This window comes from Melospiza georgiana, chromosome 14 (assembly GCF_028018845.1).
Source record: "Melospiza georgiana isolate bMelGeo1 chromosome 14, bMelGeo1.pri, whole genome shotgun sequence".
Classification (NCBI taxonomy): Eukaryota; Metazoa; Chordata; class Aves; order Passeriformes; family Passerellidae; genus Melospiza; species Melospiza georgiana.
Window position 1 is genome coordinate 9,195,643 of NC_080443.1, and position 19,537 is coordinate 9,215,179.

At 39.0% G+C, this 19,537-nt stretch overlaps 1 protein-coding gene across 3 annotated transcripts in view; it reads left to right on the forward strand.

Moving 5' to 3' along the window:
- The window catches only part of ADCY7 (adenylate cyclase 7), a 59,296-nt gene extending 40,675 nt beyond the window's left edge, over nucleotides 1–18,621 (forward strand). For all 3 annotated transcript variants that reach the window (XM_058034442.1, XM_058034441.1, XM_058034443.1), the window contains 18 exons: nucleotides 1,299–1,431; nucleotides 2,681–2,866; nucleotides 4,104–4,147; nucleotides 4,739–4,819; nucleotides 5,711–5,783; nucleotides 6,573–6,670; nucleotides 7,311–7,395; nucleotides 8,922–9,059; nucleotides 10,171–10,233; nucleotides 10,914–10,952; nucleotides 12,223–12,380; nucleotides 13,519–13,600; nucleotides 14,164–14,319; nucleotides 14,932–15,078; nucleotides 15,517–15,624; nucleotides 16,377–16,491; nucleotides 16,978–17,102; nucleotides 17,220–18,621. In XM_058034442.1, the coding sequence (XP_057890425.1) occupies nucleotides 1,299–1,431; nucleotides 2,681–2,866; nucleotides 4,104–4,147; nucleotides 4,739–4,819; nucleotides 5,711–5,783; nucleotides 6,573–6,670; nucleotides 7,311–7,395; nucleotides 8,922–9,059; nucleotides 10,171–10,233; nucleotides 10,914–10,952; nucleotides 12,223–12,380; nucleotides 13,519–13,600; nucleotides 14,164–14,319; nucleotides 14,932–15,078; nucleotides 15,517–15,624; nucleotides 16,377–16,491; nucleotides 16,978–17,102; nucleotides 17,220–17,366 (1,978 nt within the window). In that variant the 3' untranslated portion in view covers nucleotides 17,367–18,621. The remainder of the gene's footprint in view (nucleotides 1–1,298; nucleotides 1,432–2,680; nucleotides 2,867–4,103; nucleotides 4,148–4,738; nucleotides 4,820–5,710; nucleotides 5,784–6,572; nucleotides 6,671–7,310; nucleotides 7,396–8,921; nucleotides 9,060–10,170; nucleotides 10,234–10,913; nucleotides 10,953–12,222; nucleotides 12,381–13,518; nucleotides 13,601–14,163; nucleotides 14,320–14,931; nucleotides 15,079–15,516; nucleotides 15,625–16,376; nucleotides 16,492–16,977; nucleotides 17,103–17,219) is intronic.
- The last annotated feature ends 916 nt before the right edge of the window (nucleotides 18,622–19,537 follow it).

The window sequence follows — 19,537 nt, forward strand, 5'->3', positions numbered from 1 at the left end:
AATGGTAGGTAGTGAACAAATGTACTGCTTTTTGGAGGAAAGGGAAAAGCACAGGAAACTTGCTGCAGCACATGGCTGTGTTTTAGGGCTCAGGGCACAGACATCACCCAGAACACCCCAGTCTCTGTGGAAAAAATTATGCTTTAGAGCAAATTTTAAAATTTCAGATTTGAAGGTTCACCATAACTGCAAAAGTGTATAGTCAAGGTAACAACTAAACTTTTTTTGAGAAAACTACCAGTACACAGATAAAAGCAGGCACCTTCTGCAATTCAGTTCTTACTGTTGGCTTCAAAAGTACTGAGGAAGTTTTTATTCCTCCTTCTTAGAAGCTGCAGCCAGTAGTTTTCAGGTCTTGGACACGTTACCTCTGTGCAAACCTATGTCCAGCTTTAGGAAGGGGGGGTGGATAGAGGAGTGATTCCCTTGCTCTCTGTAGTTAGGCAGCAGTGCTGCACACTGCCAGCTTCCATTCTGGAATTGTGCTTTTCCCAGCCCTGAGCTAATGGGCTGTAGGACAGTGTTTAATCCCTCTGTGCCAAAGAAAAGTGAGAAAAGCATGGGAAGATGAACAATGAGAAAGTAGAACTTAAGAAATGCTATTTTATGAACTCCCTCCAGTCTCCTGTTGAGAAATTATATGGAAAGCTATTACTCATAGCTTATGTGGAAATACATGATTTGAGATACTGAGTGAAATAACATGTAAGGGGAAGTGTGAATAGGTACAGAAAAATACTGGCTGCTCTCCTCAGAAGTATTGCTGTTGTTGCTGTGTTGCCTTTTCCTTGGATTGTTTCAGTCAGAAAAGGCAGACTTTCAGAATTCTCCTCAGAGTTAACAAAAAACCTTCCCCAGTTTTGTTTTCCCAGACTCTGTGTCTCCCCTCACCCTCATGCATTTCTAGCACAAAGCAGTCCTTGCTTGTGTTTTGTTCATGAGTTTTCCCTGCAGCTCTCACAACCTGCCTGTGAGCCTGCCTGTCTTGTGAGTCATCAGATCTCCTTTGATCACATTTCTTCTTGTTTCATTTACTTCCCTGCTTATTTCAATTTAATTTTGAACCAATACTATCTCATTATGGGAAGTGTTTTTTAGGGAACTTGCTATGAATGATGTACTATAGTAAAAGATGGCAAATATAATTTTAAGTACTGGCAGGATTTTTCAGTTGGCTGCCAAAGCAGGGGATGTCTGAAAAGCAGAAATGTCAGCAGGGACCATTGAAATGTAAATGAAATGCTTAATGTGACCTTTCTGTGAGTGTTTGGGTCTCTTGTTCTTTCTCCCGTTCTCAGCCGTGTGCACATCACTGAAGCAACATTAAATCACCTAGGCAAGGCTTATGAAGTAGAAGAAGGGAATGGACACCTGAGGGACCCTTACCTTGAATCCATGAATATCAAAACCTACTTAGTGGTTGATCCAAGGGTATGTATTTGTTTTCAAACATATATATTTATTCAAGAGTATACACACATAAGTACATAGGTTTCTGTGGTGCACACAGCTTTTTCATTCAGATGCAGAATTAGAGCATGGTGTGAGTCACCTGAGTAGCTTGGATTTGGGAGTTCAGATCTGAAAGCACATCCTGCTTCTTTATGACATGCCTATTACATTGAAGGTAATAAGTGTTATGCTGAAACCTCTTTTGTGACCCACTTAAAGTAAAAAGACATAGTTGACTATGTATTTTTATGAAGTGTCTCAAAAACCCAGGTCAAAAGATGAGGAATGAAAGAATACCTGTACTGTGTGGCCACTTGCTGATAAAATAGTCCCTGTAAAATAGCATCAGATGTCTTCCTCCCTATCTGAAAAGGAAGATTCACCTTCTGTTCAGTGTGAAGTTAGCAACTGTGGGTTACTCCCTTAAAGCTTGGTAGCTACAAACACCTGAATTATTGCTATTTTGAACTGGCTTGTGGTTGATGAGTAAAATGTTGCAAATGAAAAAAGAATGCAGAGGAGAAACTTCTTTACTTCCTGATCTCTACAGGAAGGAACAGCATAGAGCCACTTTTAATTAGCAAGAACTCAATCTTATCTTGGTTATATTTTTCAATACTGCAGTCTGCCCCCAGCTGCACACAGCACATATTCTCAGAATGAGGACCTATGAATATTATAATGGTCCCTTGAAGACACTTGTGAAATGTTAGAGAATTACCAGTCATTGATGTCTTGGTTTATTCTGTAGTTCTGCAAGGGTATTGCTGTACACACTGTCTGTACTGCCTGACTCAGCAGCTGTGACACAGATATAATCTAATGTGGAGTCTGTAATTTGTGGGATCTTCTAACCACTGTTTTGATACACCCCAGCAGCTCAGGAGTTTGGCACCTTTTTCCCCTGCTGTAGTGCTGACTGCAAGGGAACTGTATCTGTTCATAAGATCCTGTGGGCCCTTGCATCACTGTACATAAATGTGGAGTTTGTTGCAAGCCAAGTCTGGTGAAGGCAGCTGAAGCAATTAATTTTGTGTGCGCTGTGATTTGCTTTAGCTCACCTTAATTAAACGGGATAAAGGAATTGAGGTTGACTGACATGTTGCTGATATGTCCAGAAACCTACAAAACGGCAAGATTTGAGTCTTAAACTACTCAACACACAGAGCTTCAGTATTTTGAAATTTGCCTGAATTTCTGTTTAGTCCACGTGTTTTCTTTCTGCCAGTCCAAGCAGTGCCTCTCCAACAGCCACGTCCCCAAGGCGCGGGTGAACGACGGGCTGAAGATGCGCGCCTCGGTGCGGATGACGCGCTACCTGGAGTCCTGGGGGGCGGCGCGGCCCTTCGCGCACCTGAGCCACCGCGAGAGCGTCAGCAGCGACTGCTCGGGCTCGCAGGGCCGCCGCAGGAAGGTCAGTGACCCAGAGTGCTGCCAGCTGCTCTGCCAACTGCTCCGGTGCCACTCCACACCTGCCTGTGGTGGCTGTGTGCCTGCTCTGACCCTTGGTGCGCAGCGCACCCAGCTGAGGGGTGTCTGTCCCTTGCTCTCTGCAGTCAGGCAGCAGTGCTGCACACTGCCAGCTTCCATTCTGGAGCTGTTCCATTCCATTCTTTTCCCAACCCTGAGCTAATGGGCTGTAGGACAGTGTCTAATCCCTCTGTGCCAAAGAAAAATGAGAAAAGCATGGGAAGATGAACAATGAGAAAGCATTTCTTAAGTTCTACTATTTTATGAACTCCCTCCAGTCTCTTGTTGAGAAATTATATGGAAAGCTATTACTCATAGCTTATGTGGAAATACATGATTTGAGATACTGAGTGAAATAACGTGTAAGGGGAAGTGTGAATAGGTACAGAAAAATACTGGCTGTTCTCCTCAGAAGTGCATTGCTGTTGTCGCCATGTTGCCTTTTCCTTGGATTGTTTCAGTCAGAAAAGGCAGACTTTGTGACTTTCTCCTTCTGTCAGACCTTCACCATTCTCAGACTGCCAATCTCTCTAGCATACTATAACCTAGCATATCCTCAAAGCAAAATTATCTATTTTTCCTATTATTTTTCCCATCTTGAGATCCTGCCTGGTCCATGTGGTTTTTATAAAAAGAACCAGATGGACACACTCAATACTTAATTGAAATGTATAGAAAATAACTAGTCCTTCCACATGCTCTCCTCGCGACTGGATTTTATCAGTAAAGAATTTTTAAGATCAAGAATTCTTAAGGTTTTTAAGATTTTAAAATATAAGAAAACTAATTTTTCCTTCCATCTTCCCTTTCTGAAAGGTGGAAGCAGGAGATGTGCATGCTGTCAGGTGTGGTCCTGGAGCCACAGCTGTAGTAAATTTTAAATTAAGCATCCATTCAGATTTGCGGAAGTGGTTCCCAGTCTGTTTGCTTCTGCTGGTGCTTGCTTAATTATTTTGGTGTGTAGAGAAAAATGAGAGGGATGATCTAACAATCTTTTTTGTCAGAAAACACTCACTTCTTACTTGTTAAAGCAGAAAGCGTTGCTGGAAAGGATTGGTTTTTAGAAACATTTCTTTTATTTCTGAATAAAAATGGTTTTGGTAGTTTCTTGATGTTTGTTTTCCATAGTTGTTTGCTATTCAAAGAATGTGTGACTTATTCTGAATTCCTATTTTATTTAGGAAATACCTTTGTGCTCTACTGGGCGCCAGAGAACTTCTGATAGGTTTGTCAAGTACCTTATTTTCTTCTTTTTTTTTTTTTTTTTTTTGGTGCTCCTGTGCTGCTCTTGCAGTTCAGTGTGCTGTAAGGATGTGATCATTTGGTTGATTAATCACTGTGTGTATGGTAGTCCTGCCTTAGAAAGGTTAAGCTAGAGCTTTGGCCTTTAGAAGATTTCTCAGCTTATGTTTGTAATTGTTAGCAAACTCTAAAAGGAACTTCTTGTCTTACTGTCCCCCCAGTCATTCAGATTCCATTTTGCTTGCTGGGCTGCAGCAAGCAAATTTATATTACAATATTACAATATGATAAGAATTGTCAATGGTACCCACAACACAGAGTTAAGTGAGGAGATGATTTTCACTTGTGGAACATTCCCTCAGTTTGTCAAAATGCTGTCTTGAAAAATGCATGATTTGGGTAACTAGAGAAATGCTTAGTAAAGTGCTCCTGGGTGTATTTTTAAATCAGTTTGGAGCATTTTGGTTTAACTTTTCCCTGGAGGCTTGCCCCACTGTGTGCTGACAAAGTGTGCTCTGTACCCGTTACTTGTTTCTGAGTGGCATTTGTGACACAGACTTCTTTTCATCCTCAGAAATTCATCTCAGAAGGGAAGGATAGAGGAAGATATTTATGATGAAATGATGTCAACCATTGAAGGCCTCAGCTCAACTACGTATGCAGTACTTTTATTTATTCTTCATCTTTTCTTTGAGATTTACCTACATTTTCAATTTAAGCTTAGATATAAAGTATATGTATAAAGTTATCAGGGTTTTTGTCTTGCCCTTTTTTTCTCTTTGTTTTTATTTAGCTTCTGGTTTATTTTTTAATTTGAATATGAAACTGTTACTGCATTATTTACTAAGAAGCCAGTGATCAGTCTTTCTGTTCAATGTTTTCTTTATTAAAACAAGAAGTGTCATGAGATGGGGCAATGTTCTGAACAAAAAACTATGTAGAAAGTCAAAACAGTTTTGGGGGTTGAAGGCAGATCATCTGTCAGGGGCAGGTAATTCCTTTGGCACTGCATTTGCATTTAGAAGCAGACAAACACAGGCAGTGTGTTGGTGGTGGTTTGGGTTTTCTTTTTTTTTGGTTTTATTTGTTTTAATTTAAAATACAATATTTACATTCCTAACAAATTCTTAAAACACCGAATTGAAGAAGAAAAGCTCTTTCTTCCATCTAAATTCTAGGAAGGCTATACCTCAGATATTCCTAATTGGAGTCTGATATTATTTAGGGCAAGTTTTTAGAGGCTGTGAGCCCTCTCTAACATCTGCTCTTACACTTTGCTATTCTTCAGCCTTCAGGAAGGTTTGGAGCTACATTTTTCATGTAGCTTAGGCAGATGTTGCTGTCTATGGGTGTTGTGGATCTGCCTGTCAGATGAGTAAAAATGTTATGGTTTTACTGCTCTGTTCTGCTATGAAACATAAGACCTTGCAGAAGCATCAGACGTGTGTTGGGAGTTGCTGTGGGTCTGAGGTGCAGGATGATTCTGTGTCCTCTCCTTGGCCCTGTGTGCTCCTGCTGACCCACCCCTGTCTCTCTCTGGCTGCAGTCCCTGGTGTGGCAGGTCAGATGACTTCTGTGGATTCTCACTGATCTTTGCAGAACCTGGTCTTGAAAAAGAGGTTGGTAAGAACAAAATAATCCTTTCTGGTCTTTGGTTTGCCCTTCAGAGCAGCATAAGAATATGTTTGAAATGTTTCATTCTGAAACTGGATTCTGGAGGTGACTGCACATCCTAAGAGGTTTCTGGTAACTAATGGAAAGCAGATTTCAGGAGTGTTTGAACTGGTCATTCTTCCTTGAGAATGAAAATTCTGAGCTTAAATAAGATTGTCTCTAATCTGTGGTCAAATTCTTGCCATAAGGGAGTTAGTGGGAGTTTGATAATTTTTTTAAATAAATGACTTCCCTCAAAAGTAATGAGATTTAAAGGAAAGAAAAAAAAAAAAAGATTTCTTTATCCATTATGAAAACACTTTGTTTGCTGAGTTTGTTCCATTGTAGATATAATACTGCTATTTTTTAGGTGCAGTGTAGTTTTTCTGTTTGAATAACTGCTGTTAAATTTACTGTGCTGTGGATGTAGTTACTGGTGTGGGTCTGTACATACACTTTAGTTTACTTCTGTGTATGTCCTTTCCTGATAAGGATTTTGACCATAGGAATCTGTGGAGAGCTGCCTGGATTTCCCTCTAGGTTGGAAATGTAGAAATTATCCTTTGGCCTGGACTGTTTTTCTTGAACAATGTTCAAGTGATTGGGCTTTTTTTTGGTGATGGTCTTTTGTTCTGCTTTAGTGTATTTTTAATAATGCAGTATAAACTTGTATATATGTGTTATCACAAGAATGTAATAAAATAAAGAAAAAACACCCCTGAAAGGGCCCTGATGCTTTGCTCTCTGTGTTTCAGTACCGCACCATTCCTATTCTGAAACTCAAGAGTTACTTTGTGTGTGCCAGTTTTGTATTCCTCTGTATATTTGTGATCCAGATGCTTATCATGCCGAAGTAAGTGCTGGTATTTTAATTATTTAAAATTAAAATTAACCAACAGCTAAAGTGAAATGCATGTGGAGGTTCTTTTTGGAACTTTTTTGGAGTTCCTGAGGGGTTAAATTTAAGAAACATACATTCATTTACCCCATGATAAGGGATTACATTCATGTTGTTGGCATAAGAGCCAAGATATTAGTATGAAAATAAAATAGAAATATTTCTTTAATATTTTGTGTGCTTAGTACACACAGGGAGGAGGTCAGTTAAGTAAGGAATATCATTTCATAAGAACAGTTGGCTGTAAGGACATTGAGCAGTAGGAAAGTGGGATTTCGCTGCTTGAACTGTGCTCAGTGATCCTTTTCTGTAGAGTTACAAGGAGGCAGCTTTGAGCTGCTAGTTGCAGCCCAAGAAAGCAGAGGATGGGTAATTCTGAAGTGTATGGCCCCTTTGTTTTTCATGGCTGTTGCAGTGCAGTTTCCATGTGGTTTATGCACAGGGCAGTGGCTCAGGCCATCAGAGCAGAATCTCTTAAAGCAGAGATTGTGCAACAGAGCAACCGTAACCTGTGTGATGTTACTGTTATTCAGGGCTATTTGAAGAAAAACCATATTTAAACTTGGTTTTTTTAGTGCTCTCTTCTTCTGTTTAGAACTGCAGAACTGGGAATTTCCTTTGGAGTTGTTGCCATCATCATTGCGCTTATTTTGTTTGTGTGCTTTGCTGAGAAATGTCTGGTAAGTTTACTTTAAAAAAACACTTCCTGTTTTCAAAGGGGGATGGATATATTTCAGCAACTTGGTCAGTCTTTTAGGCTGATGAAATTTTAGTAATTTCAATAGGAGTTACAGGAGCCTTGAACCTCAGGTTACCAGAAGATTCCATTGCCTGAAACAGATTTTCATGTCTGAAAATTCTCCCAGTAATTCAGAATTATTTGAGTGCATGAATAGATGGGTAGGAGGGAGGACATGGGGTTGCTTTTATAAAATGTATTTCTATGTTTGTCATTAATAGTAATTTTGGTTGTAAATAGTGTTATTCTCTATTCTGGAAACAATATTGAAATAAGTTGGAACAGAAGATCTGTTTTCATAATAATTTATGAAGTGTAATGAAAATTGCAAACATATGAATAATTTATTGGCAACAATTTCATGGCTGTTAGAATTCCAAATTCACCATTACATCAATTGGGACACTTTGCACTTGTAGTTCCTTTTTCTTTGCATTATTAAACACATGCAATTACTGTTTAAAAATATATAGTGACAGAGAGAGCCCATAGTGACAGAGAGTTCAATGATACAGAGTGAAAAAAAAAGAAAAAAAAGGCCTTCTCATTTCAAGAAGTGCCTGGGGGCAATGTGGGGAGAGGGAAGGGATTTTAGAGAAGGGATTCTACAATGTTCCTTGCACTCATCAAACCTGCACTGTGCCAGAGCAGGGACGTGCAGCAGCACTGCACTGCAGCACCCAGTGAGGGGATGGAGCTCTCCAGGGAGGGAAAGAGTCTCTTACAGAGCCATGGTCAAGCTGTGTGAAGGGGAAAGAAAAAAATAAGAGAAAATTACACTCAGGACATGGGACAAAGATTTATGACTCATTTAATTGTATGGTTAGACAGATTTGTGGATTTTATGTATGTATGGTATTTGTACATGTATAAACATGAATTTTTGCATATATGTCTGTAGAGGGAGAGAGAGGTGTGTGTATATGCATTCATGTGTTTTTTCTACATGTGTAGAAACACAAGGACAAAATAGAAAATTCCAGGACTGCAGTTGCATGACACTTGAGTTTTATGCTTGGGAGTGTTTTGGTGTAGTCAAATAACAGAATAATGCTGGCAGGATGGCAAGAATGGGGACTGTCCAGAGTTGGTTTCAATTTATTAATCTGAACATGTAGTTCCAAATATTATAGCTCTATAACGGGGAAAAAAAAAGCCACAACATTTTTACTGTATTTTATTAACTTTTCTCTATAACTTTCAAACAGATTATAATTCTGTATTTTTAAAGTACGAATTGAGAAAATTTTAGCACCCAACCCCTTTGAAGAAAGCAAGCATTGTCTCTATTTTCAGCCAGGGAAAGGTGTTAGACATTGACTCAGGATGAGGAGATTGTAAATTAGAATTCCAGTGAAGGCTCTTGACACTTTCCTGCAGAAAAAAGGTCAACTTTATATTTAGAAATATTTCTTTCCCTGTATCAAAGTGTTATCTGTTACTGAAACTAATTAATTGTGTTTACAGAAGTGCTGCTCAGACCAGTGGCCTCCCCTGCGCCATCTGTGTGCTGTCTCAGAAAAGGTGGAAACAATGCCTTTGCTTAGGCTGCCTCTAGCAGTCATCACTATAGCTGCCTTGCTGATTATAGCCATCTTTAACTTGGTAAGTAATCACATTAATTAATGAACATATTGCAAAATCCACAGTTTCAGTAACTTCCTGCTTTCTTTTCATCAAGTACCAGTTTTTGCTGCTTTTTCTAATGCCTGCCTTACAACACGAGTTGATTTGCACAGGGATAGTGCATGATGTCCATTAAAAGCATTAAAAACAAAAGCTCCTAGTTTGTGGAACTGGAAGTACACTTGGTAGACTTCAGTTCTACAAACTTTTCTGGTTTTCAAGACAGTACTTATAACAGCTCTTGATTGTAACCCTCCTCACTAAGATGTTTTCCTGTTTTAATGGGGTTTGAGATGTTTGGCAGTGGCAGGCAGCACTTTAAGTAATGTGGGTGAGGGAGGGAAGAATACAGCTTGGCTCTCTTCTAAAAGCAAAGGCATTGGGGATAGGTGCTGCTGGAGTAAAGTGGAAATGGCATCTGTCTTTTAAATTTAGTTTGAATATTATATTGCACCCGGGGCACGTACATTTGAAAAACTGTGCTGGTTTTTTTTTCTTATTAAAACAAGCTCTGTGTGTGAACAGTTCCACTTAACTGATAGTTAACTACCAAAACTGGTGTCCTGATCCCATGTGTTCCTTTGCCTTGCCATTCTTCTGATTCCATGGGGAGTTCCTTCTGAAAGCAATACTGCAGAAAATGCTCAATTTTCTTTCATAGGGTGTTTTTTGCTGGCTTAGGTCCTTGAATTGACTCACAGTGGTGTCATGTGAACACCACCAGAGACAGACTGAAAGAAAACAGGAACAGCAGCTGTGAAACTGGGGGGGTGAGACAAAACCACATGTTTGTGCCAGATAGCTGCTAAATTAACATGTCCATAATGTAAACCTTTACCCCCAATTAGAAAATAAGTAAATGTTAACCTTCTTGCAGCTTGTGTGTGCATATATGTTTAGCACAACTACATGGGATGCAATTGTATTTCAACATTTATTCAATAGCAGTGAAAAGACAACTAGATCAACACTCTTTGTAAAATATATAGGGAAAAAATCAGTGATTACCTGCTAATTAGTTTGTATGCTGGTTTTATTGACTTGTTTTGCTTTGTGGGCTTTTTTTTTTCTTCCCCTTCAATAAATCAAGACTACTGAAAAGAACAAACCTGCCAACTTTACTGGATCAAATGACCTCAATGCTACCAACTGTGTGAGTAAAATACCATCTTAATTTCTAGGACTGAAATGAAATGAGTCTTGGATGGTAGGTATAGAATCATAGAACATCCTGAATTGGAAGGCACCCACAGGGATCATCCAAGTCCAACTCCCATCATGTAGGATGTCATGATGGATGGCAATATTTTTATATTTTTTCTTTTTATTTATAAAGATAGGGTTTTGGGGTTTTTTAACTATTGAACATGAAGACTTGCTCATGGCACAAGGCAGTTTTAAGGGATATTTTGTATTTTTATATGTAGCTTTCTTGTGCATCCTTTGGGGATTTTCAGAAGTCTGGAGTATTCATGTATAAAACTGAAGTTTTGATTTATTTGGTGTCTCAGCATATTTGAAAGGTGTTCTCCAGCATTTCTGTAAGAGTAAATCCAGCACTTACTAGTGACACAAAAGTATTATTTCAGGAAGTTTCACTTTTTTTATCTCTAATGCTGAAGTGGTGTTCTATTTTGAGTTCATCCAAATATTTGGGATGCCCCTTTGTCACCTGGCCACCCCTTTAGATGATGGATATGTTTTTGAATTATGTGCAGCAAGGTGTGTGAGGAGCCTTTCATTCAGGTGCTTATGACAAATGATAAGTTACACAAATGAAAAGCACATTGCACTCACCTGGTGATTTTTTGTTCTTGCATGTTTGTACATCAGGCTTTTGAAAACACAACTCATTCCTGCATAGAGGAAACTGTAAGTAGTGAAAGCATCTTACTTAGGCCTGATCTTTGAATGTGGTGTACATTACTGACAAATGGCAGGTTCTATTGCTGTGTAAAAGGAAACTTTTTTAGATATCTGACAGCATAAAAATTGTTCATGAAATCAAGATAATTCAGCTGCTGTTGTTGTGCTAAGTAAAGTATTCTTTGCAGGTTTTAGAAATTTCTAACTGAGAAATAGGTCTAAATCTTTAAGGAGAAAACAGCAGAACAGGGTGATGATAATGTTTGAGTCTGAAAGATGAGAGCTGTACTTGCAAGTGTCCCAGTAAAGTGTGTTTGCAGAGTGAAAGAGCTTAAGTGGCTGACAGACCTCTCTTAGGATGACAGAGTTGGTATAATGTGTGATACATGGACTCTGATTAGGAATTGCTTCATAAATTGTTCTGGTTTCATGCACTTCAGTAGAAATATTAATTATTTAGCCAAGAATCTCACAGTTCTGTAGTAGGCCTGTGCTATTACAGATGGGAAAACTGTGCATTGAGGAGCAGAAGCTGAGGTAATTTTGGAGTTGCCTGTAGCCTAAAGTGTGCCAGCTGAGCACCCGACACCTGTGCCTGTGGCTACAGGCAGCAGTCCTGTCTGCAGCACACTCTTGGTACTCTTGGTACCATGTTTGGTGCTGCCAGCTGCAGGCTGACCTTGGACACCCTGCCTGAGCTGGGATTCCCCTGGCAAAATGCTCAGCAATTCCATAATGGGGACAGTGGCCACAGCTTGATAATGCTTCTTAGCATCAATCATAGTTCTTCTGAGGAGCTGAGTCTCAGGCTGGATAACCAGCCACAGTCTCCACATGTTACTGGTGTGGGGCTGGGGATGGGGCATCTGCTCTAGGTTACAATGGGAAAGCACAGTCAGGATAGGGTTACAGTGCTGGACTTGCTGGTTCTATGGACTGTGAACCTACTCTAGATTATTCTCAAACTTTAAATAAATAATTATTTGAATTAATAAAATTCAGGAGAGAAATTCTCAACACTTCAGGTTTTATGTGGCATTGCTTACTTATGTTGATTGGTTTTTGTTTAAATATTTTGTTTACCCATAACAAATTATAAAAGTAAACTAAAATCAATATTAAGTTCATCCTTTTAGTGCCGTTAAAAATACAGCTTTAAGTGATTCTTTGCTTTTAATTGCAGTGCCCATGAACTCAGAGTATTTGCTGTGGTTTGAAGATTTCTTAGACATGAGTTCTGAATAATGCAAAGACTCTTTACATTCCTCTTTTGCAGTATTATGCTTACTGCTGTATATTGGGGTTCATTGCCTGCTCAGTATTTCTTCAAATGAGCTTCGAACTCAAAGTTCTCCTCCTGTCCATTGCTGTGACCGTCTACCTCATCATTTTCAATACCCTTCAGCACAAAGGCAACACTGGCAACAGTACCAGGTGCACTGTAAAGTTTCTCATCCTTTTATGTTTCATTTAAGGAAGTGTTAGATTTTTGTGCACTTACTGGAATATTGAAATATCAAAATCATGTAAGCCAGACAGTGCAAACCTTTCTGTAAAGTTAACAACATGGAAATTCTATTAGACCATGCCACCTTTTTTTACGTATACTTTTTAAACAAAGTGTATGTTCTCTGAAAAAATTCTGTCATGTGGCTTCTGAGATCCCTAGGAGCCTTGGATTACATTAAGGACTGGAGAGTAGAATATTAATGTCATAGAAAGGTTGATCTTAAGTTGTGAAGAAAAGCCTTGCTAAAAGTCTGAGGTTCAAGCTTGGTAGTCAAGGTTGGTGAACTCTTACAGGTACTTTGAATAGTAACAGTAATTTACCTGATCTAATTGCAGAAACTGAAAATACTGAAGAGAAATCACATGCAAAGGCTTCACTGTTAGTTTTGAACTCTTTCTCAGATTCCTCTGCATAGTCTCATAGTTGAAGATTAGAATAATTTTATTTTGCAGGGGCTGTAACCTGTGAGCACACCTTAAAAAAGCTTGAGTGAACTTAATCATTCATATGATGAGAATTTAATTTGCATTTGTAAAAAGTAATATATGTGGTAAGACTGATCTTACTATGAAATACGAGTGGTGATTCAGATACAGATATAATTTAACTGTTATCTTTGTCTTAGGAATTCAGGTTTTAAATTTGTTATTGTCTTTCCTTCCACAAATAAGAATGTTTTTTACTACCTCAAGGTTTTGTTGGCAGTGTTTTTGTAGGGTGGTGTGGGGTGGGAGCTGAAACTCAGTCTGGTGGAAATTAAGATAGCTCCATTAAGATAAAGCCCTGATTACTTGAGCATCTCACAACAGCTACTGGAGCAAGGTTTCAACACCCAGTGTGCTGTGATGTGCCATGCATCATTCCAAGTGTTGGACTGGCTGATAATCCTTTCTGGGTGTTGGGACAGGACCTGTCCCCAGCCAGCCAGTGGCACAAATGAACAGTGACCCTGTGGTGCCAGTGTGGACAGACACCCTCCTCCCCCACCTCACACCCCAACCCTCCAGTGTGCAGATTTGCTCAAAGCATACAGATGACTTTGTATTGCTTTCTTATTTTCAGGTTTTTCATCAAAGAGCCAAGGATAATGACTAATTTATATCTGGTTCTGTTTTACATAACCCTAGTTTTACTTGCAAAACAGGTATGTATTTAAAATGCAATCCTGTAGTTCCTTTACTTGCAGCAAGTTGATTTAAATAAAATGCAAAAGTGTTGTTCCTTGAAATTGTACTTTTAATGAGTATATTTTTTGTCTTTTTTAAGTATTCTGGTCTTGCAGATAACACACATGTAATTAGGTTTTGGTAATGAAAGAATTTTTTCTGTGGAAGGATGGGAACATTTTTCTAGTTTTCAACAGTGTTTGCACCACAGTTGTGAGAAATTCCTGGTTCTTCCAGTTTTGATCTATCTGTATTTATATACCAGTATTCATTCTAAATCAACATAGCAATTCAAGATAAAAATAATTATGTTACTAAAGTGTCATTTTGGTAAATACACCTGATGGTATCAAATGACATTTGGTCTTAGTGGCTGCTTCATATTTTTCTGACCTTTGCTCTCAAAGCACATTTTTCATAACTATATAGACTCAAAAGGCCTTGAATAAACTATTGCTACTACACTTCTTCAGAAAATTTCCTAATATTTTTCAGTGTATTATTTTATGGATTTAATTTATCATATTTGATCTCTTTGCAGATTGACTATTACTGTCGACTGGACTGTCTGTGGAAGAATAAGTTTAAAAAGGAACATGAACAATTTGAAACTATGGAGAATGTTAACAGGCTTTTGCTGGAAAATGTTCTTCCAGCACATGTTGCCGCATATTTCATTGGAGAAAAACGAAATGAGGTGTGTTGAGCCTCCCCTATGTGAGGGACAGCAAATTGGGTTTCTGTGATATATAGTACACATGATGTGAAAAAGAACACAGACTGTAAGCCTCTGCAATCTTTGCCTCTTGTTTGTATTCTAAGACCTTCTAGTGTCAGTCCCTGAAATCTGTTCTCAGAATTAGTAGTTCAGCTTCAGGACACAGTTTAAGTTTGGCAAATATTTAAATGAGATCTACTGCTTTCCAAAGACTGTACTTTACCAGAGAGGATAGGCCATAGTTTTTAGAGATATGAGTAGAGGAGCATATAGTGTCTCCCAGAGAAAAGTTCATTGATAATGATTTTTTTTTAAGAAATATCATTCTGCCAGCCTGTCATCAGAGAGAACAATGCTGTGTCTCAGAAGAGTGACAGTGTCCAAGTAGATGAAAATGTTTAAGGTATCTTTAAGGAATCTTAGCTTTTCCTTAGGCAAATCTACTTTAATGTTTCTGATAGAATAAGAGATGTGGTTGACTTCATAGGAAAGCTGTAATTTGATTACTGGTTACAAACAATTATCGTGAGTGTGAGTACCTGTGGGGGAATGTGGCTGCTGACAATCTGTGGGTTTATTGCTTTCCTTTAGGACTGGTACCATCAATCCTATGACTGTGTCTGTGTCATGTTTGCATCAGTACCAGATTTTAAGGTGTTTTACACTGAATGTGATGTCAACAAAGAAGGCTTGGAATGCTTGAGGCTGTTAAATGAAATCATTGCTGATTTTGATGAGGTAATTAAGCTTCTGTCATAAAAGCACTGGATTACATATTTAGTGCAAAATGAATGTTTCACTAGATCTGTGAGCATTAGAGGGGGAAAACCCATTTTTATGCTGTACTAATATTCTGACTTCAGCCTTGCAACCTTGAAAGATATTTTCTTATCTGGTTGGGATTTTCAAGTACATCATGAAATCTATTAGAAGTATGGTTTGAGAGTCCTGACTTTAGGGACTTTATTTCAGTACTTCAGTGCCTTCATTTCTCCTGTGAGTGGATAGAGCAAAACTTTGAAACTAATCCTCAGTATTTTATCTAATCTTCAGGTGAGTGATAGTATTGCTAGAGATGTTTAATGCTTATGGTAGACAGTATAAGATTTCTGGTTAAATACTACACTGAAATGAGGTATTAAAGTCTCAATTTTTGTTTTCTTTCCATTCCAACAGCTCTTGTTAAAACCTAAATTTAGTGGTGTTGAAAAAATAAAAACAATTGGAAGTACTTACATGGCAGCAGCTGGTCTCAGTGTTACACCAGGCCAGGAGAACAACCAGGTATGTTGGCTCTGAATCTGCCTTCAGAATTCTGTGGGTGCAAAGGTGTGTTCAAAGTAACAAAATGTAACATGCTGTGAAAAAGTAAATCATGAATAGTCACTTTGTGAAATGTGAAAAAAGGTGACAAAATTATATTGTCTCCTGTTGAATTCACTATTTATCTCCTAGTTCCATTTTATTTCTGAATTAAGGTTTTCAGTCTGTAATCCCAGCATACCTTTTACATCTTTCATCTTTGATTCCAGTAGTTTAACATTCCTAGATGCATAAGAGAAGGGCTCTAATAATAAGGGAGTCAAAGAGTGGGAGCCAAAGAAAAGGCCATCTCAGAGTTGGACAGTAGCTTTTTGTGATACCTGAGAACTAGCACAGAAAGAGAATCCTCAAGTGCCACATTAGGTCTGTTACTCAGAAGAATTAATACCAATTTCTCTGGCTCATTTTCAGTATAGCAGGTTTGTGTATGACATTAAGATGCATATAATAATATACCCAAAATATGTAAAATTAAAGGTGAAACTCTAAAGGACAGAAAATAATTTGTTAGAAAATTTAATCATATCAGGCTTGTTGCCTCATAGACATCCCAACTGTATTTAATGGAGTTTTGAAATTCTGCATTGAAAAGGATGAGTGATCTCATCCTTAAAACATTCCAGTCAACTTTAGTACTGCTTTGGAGTAGCAGCCTGACACAGCCTTTCATGTTGCAATTTGGTTCTAATTAATCTGTGTTATGACTTGCACAGGATAGGGAAAGGCAGCACGCTCACATTGGCATTATGGTGGAGTATGGGATTGCCCTGATGAGCAAACTGGATGGCATCAACCGACATTCCTTCAACAACTTCCGCCTCCGTGTGGGTGAGTTCTGCTTGTGGGGAATGTCAACTGCACAGCTCAGACAAGGGAGAAGTGGCAGGATGAGGTAGGTCCAAGTGCTGAATAGCCAAAGGCAATATTGTCTGGTCAGCTGTTCAATAGCTCCTCCATGGATGGGCTTTTTCTCATCACTGGAGGGAGCAGCAGGAAGAGTGCAGCTGGATGACTTTGGAGGAAATGAAAGATACAGATGAAGAGTGAGGTACCCTGTTAGTGACTGTTGACTAAAGACAGTATTGACATTACAGTGCTCATTTCTGTATATTAAAAGTAGAAGACCAGAATTTTGCTTTGTGCCCTGGACCTCCTGAGCCTCAGTATGAATACTTATATAGAACAGCACTAATACTGATTGCTAGAAAGGTGTTGCAGAGTTAAGCTTTGGGATGTTTTTTTTCCCTGAAGCTACAGCTAACACAATCACATCCCTTTCTAGCTCAGTAATGACACCTGCCTGTGTTTCTGCAGGGATCAATCATGGCCCTGTGATTGCTGGTGTGATTGGTGCCCGGAAGCCTCAGTATGACATTTGGGGCAACACTGTTAATGTTGCCAGCAGAATGGAGACCACAGGGGAGCTTGGCAAGATCCAGGTAAAACTATGAGCCTTGCAATTTCCAAGGCATTATTTCTAATTGGTTGTGGAATTTTATTTTAATGTGAATAATCAGAAGAATTTCACAAGAGTTTCTAATTCTTTTCATACAAAGGTCACTGAAGAAACAAGCAAAATACTACAGGAGCTGGGATACTCATGTGAATGTAGGGGACTCATTAATGTCAAAGGCAAGGGAGAACTGAGGACTTACTTTGTTTGCACTGAGACAGCCAAATTCCAAGGCATGGGACTGAACTGAGGCTACAATGAAGTTAATCAAAAAAGACTTAGATGTGCCTCCCTTCTGTGAAGACGTAGAATTTCCCTCCTTATGTGAAGGACTTTATTCTAAAAACATGTATATACTGTTCCTATCTCTTCTACATCTCAAGATGAGAGAATTTTTTTTTTAATAAAGAAGAATTCTGAGAAGTTCCTAGAAGATACACAACCATCAGTCTGAAAAAGACTACTTTTTCTGAAGTAATTTGAGGATTTACCTGGAATTGCCATGAAGCATTTTCAGTTAGTTGCTTTCCTTACCTGCACTGGGAGTCTTAACAGCCCCAGTGACAACCGGTGTGGATGCACTGTAGAACTCATTCCTGTGTTAAAACATTCCATTGCCTGCTTGACACACACCTGCTTCCAGTATTGTGTTTGTCCTGATGTGTGTGCTGATACTGAGGGCACTGCTGTCCTGCTTTTAATGCTGAACACACTGCACAGCACAAGACAGCTGAGTAATGGGAAGAGGAATGCAAGGAAACTCAAGCGTGTCACATGATAACTGTGCTGAGCTTTTGGGGAAAAAACCTGAATTGCACAGTGTGGGGTCACTTCACCACCCTGCCTCCTCCACAGCAGTACCTTGTGTTATGCAAATGTTTTCATGACCAAGAGCTGATCAGAAATAACTTTAATCTAGTTCAGTGTGTTTACAAAGGAGAACATGTGATATAATGTATTTCTCTGTAATTAGTGTCTGTCTGTATGTGCATTTTGTTCTGTCATGGTAAATCTTTAAGTTTTTACTTTAAATTTCAAAAAGTACAGCTGATGGTGAGGAGCACAGGGATCAGGCTCTGACAGCAGCTGGTGTTGCTGATCCCAGCAGGAATTCTGATCCTATGCTGCGTTCTTGAGGGCACTTAGGGAAGAAAAAAAAACCTGAATTGCTGGGAAGCTGAAGAACAGAATTACTAAAATAGTATTAGAAACAGTAGCAGGTACTGTATAAACAGAACTGTATCTGTGGTGGGGTTTGCTTTTTTTTTCTGTTCTTATTTCTATGATTTGACCAGCCACTGGCTAGTTTCTACGCCTTTCAAAGGCAGTGCAGTTTTTTTCATAAACTGGTTTTGAAGGTTACAAAAGGATGTATGGAAAAAATGTGTTCATAATGAAATATTTCAGCAGAGCCCCAGTACTGGAAGTATGAGTAGAGCATTCATAAGCTCACTGTGGACATGGTGTAAATCAGTTTAGTTCGTAAGGTTTTTAAGCTGTTAGTGTCCTTTGCTAATTTCTACACTGGCATTTTTTACTTACTGCAATCTCCAAATCCGTTTGCTGTTGGTGGAGATGAAAGGAGTTTGTAAGGCTGACACCTTGTGCCCAGTTATGTCCCTTACCAAGGATGGGCTCCCCCTTTCCCCATACACCAGGTTAGGGCTGGACAGCACAGTGATCGGGGAGTACAACACCTGCCTGGTTGAGCCTTCCTCCTCTACAAACAGCACTTCCTAATGCTTCTGGGTTTAGCAAGTGTTTCAGCAGTCCTGTGCTTCACTGCTGCTTTCTAATTACAGTGTCATTTCTTTAGAAGAGGAAGGGACTATATTTCAAGACAGCAACAAACCTAAATATTGTCCAGCGGTGGATTAAAAATCATATGTGTAGTCTTTGTCAGTTTTGTAGATCAAATCTATGTGTGTAGTAGGTCTCCAACAGAAAACAGCATGTAAGAAAACCTGAATTTGAGGTTGTGAGTTCAGGCATGGGCTCTGCTGAAGAAAGAAGTGACATACTCACTGTTGTGTTAGTGCAAGTCAGTGTTGTAGCTGAATAAACCCTCAAACAGCTTTTACTGCTCTTGTATGTTGTGTATTTGTAGTTACAGGTGTTTAGCAAGCATTTCTTTAGAGGTATTTATTGTTTTACAGGACCGTGCATGTGTCAAAGGCTCCTTTCAGCAGTCCTTGATGTCATGTCAGGTCAAGTGACCATTTGTCTCATGTATCTATTTTGAAAAGTGCATTATGCCTATAAATAGAGCTGGCTCTGAAGTGCTCCTGTTCTCAGACCTAGTAGACTGTAGATGTAAGTTATCTATGAAAGAACATTTGCTGTCTGTAACAGCATTTGGAAATGCTTTTGTTTACACGATGTTGCCTGGAAGGCTGGTAACTTATTTGGGTGAAACTTCAG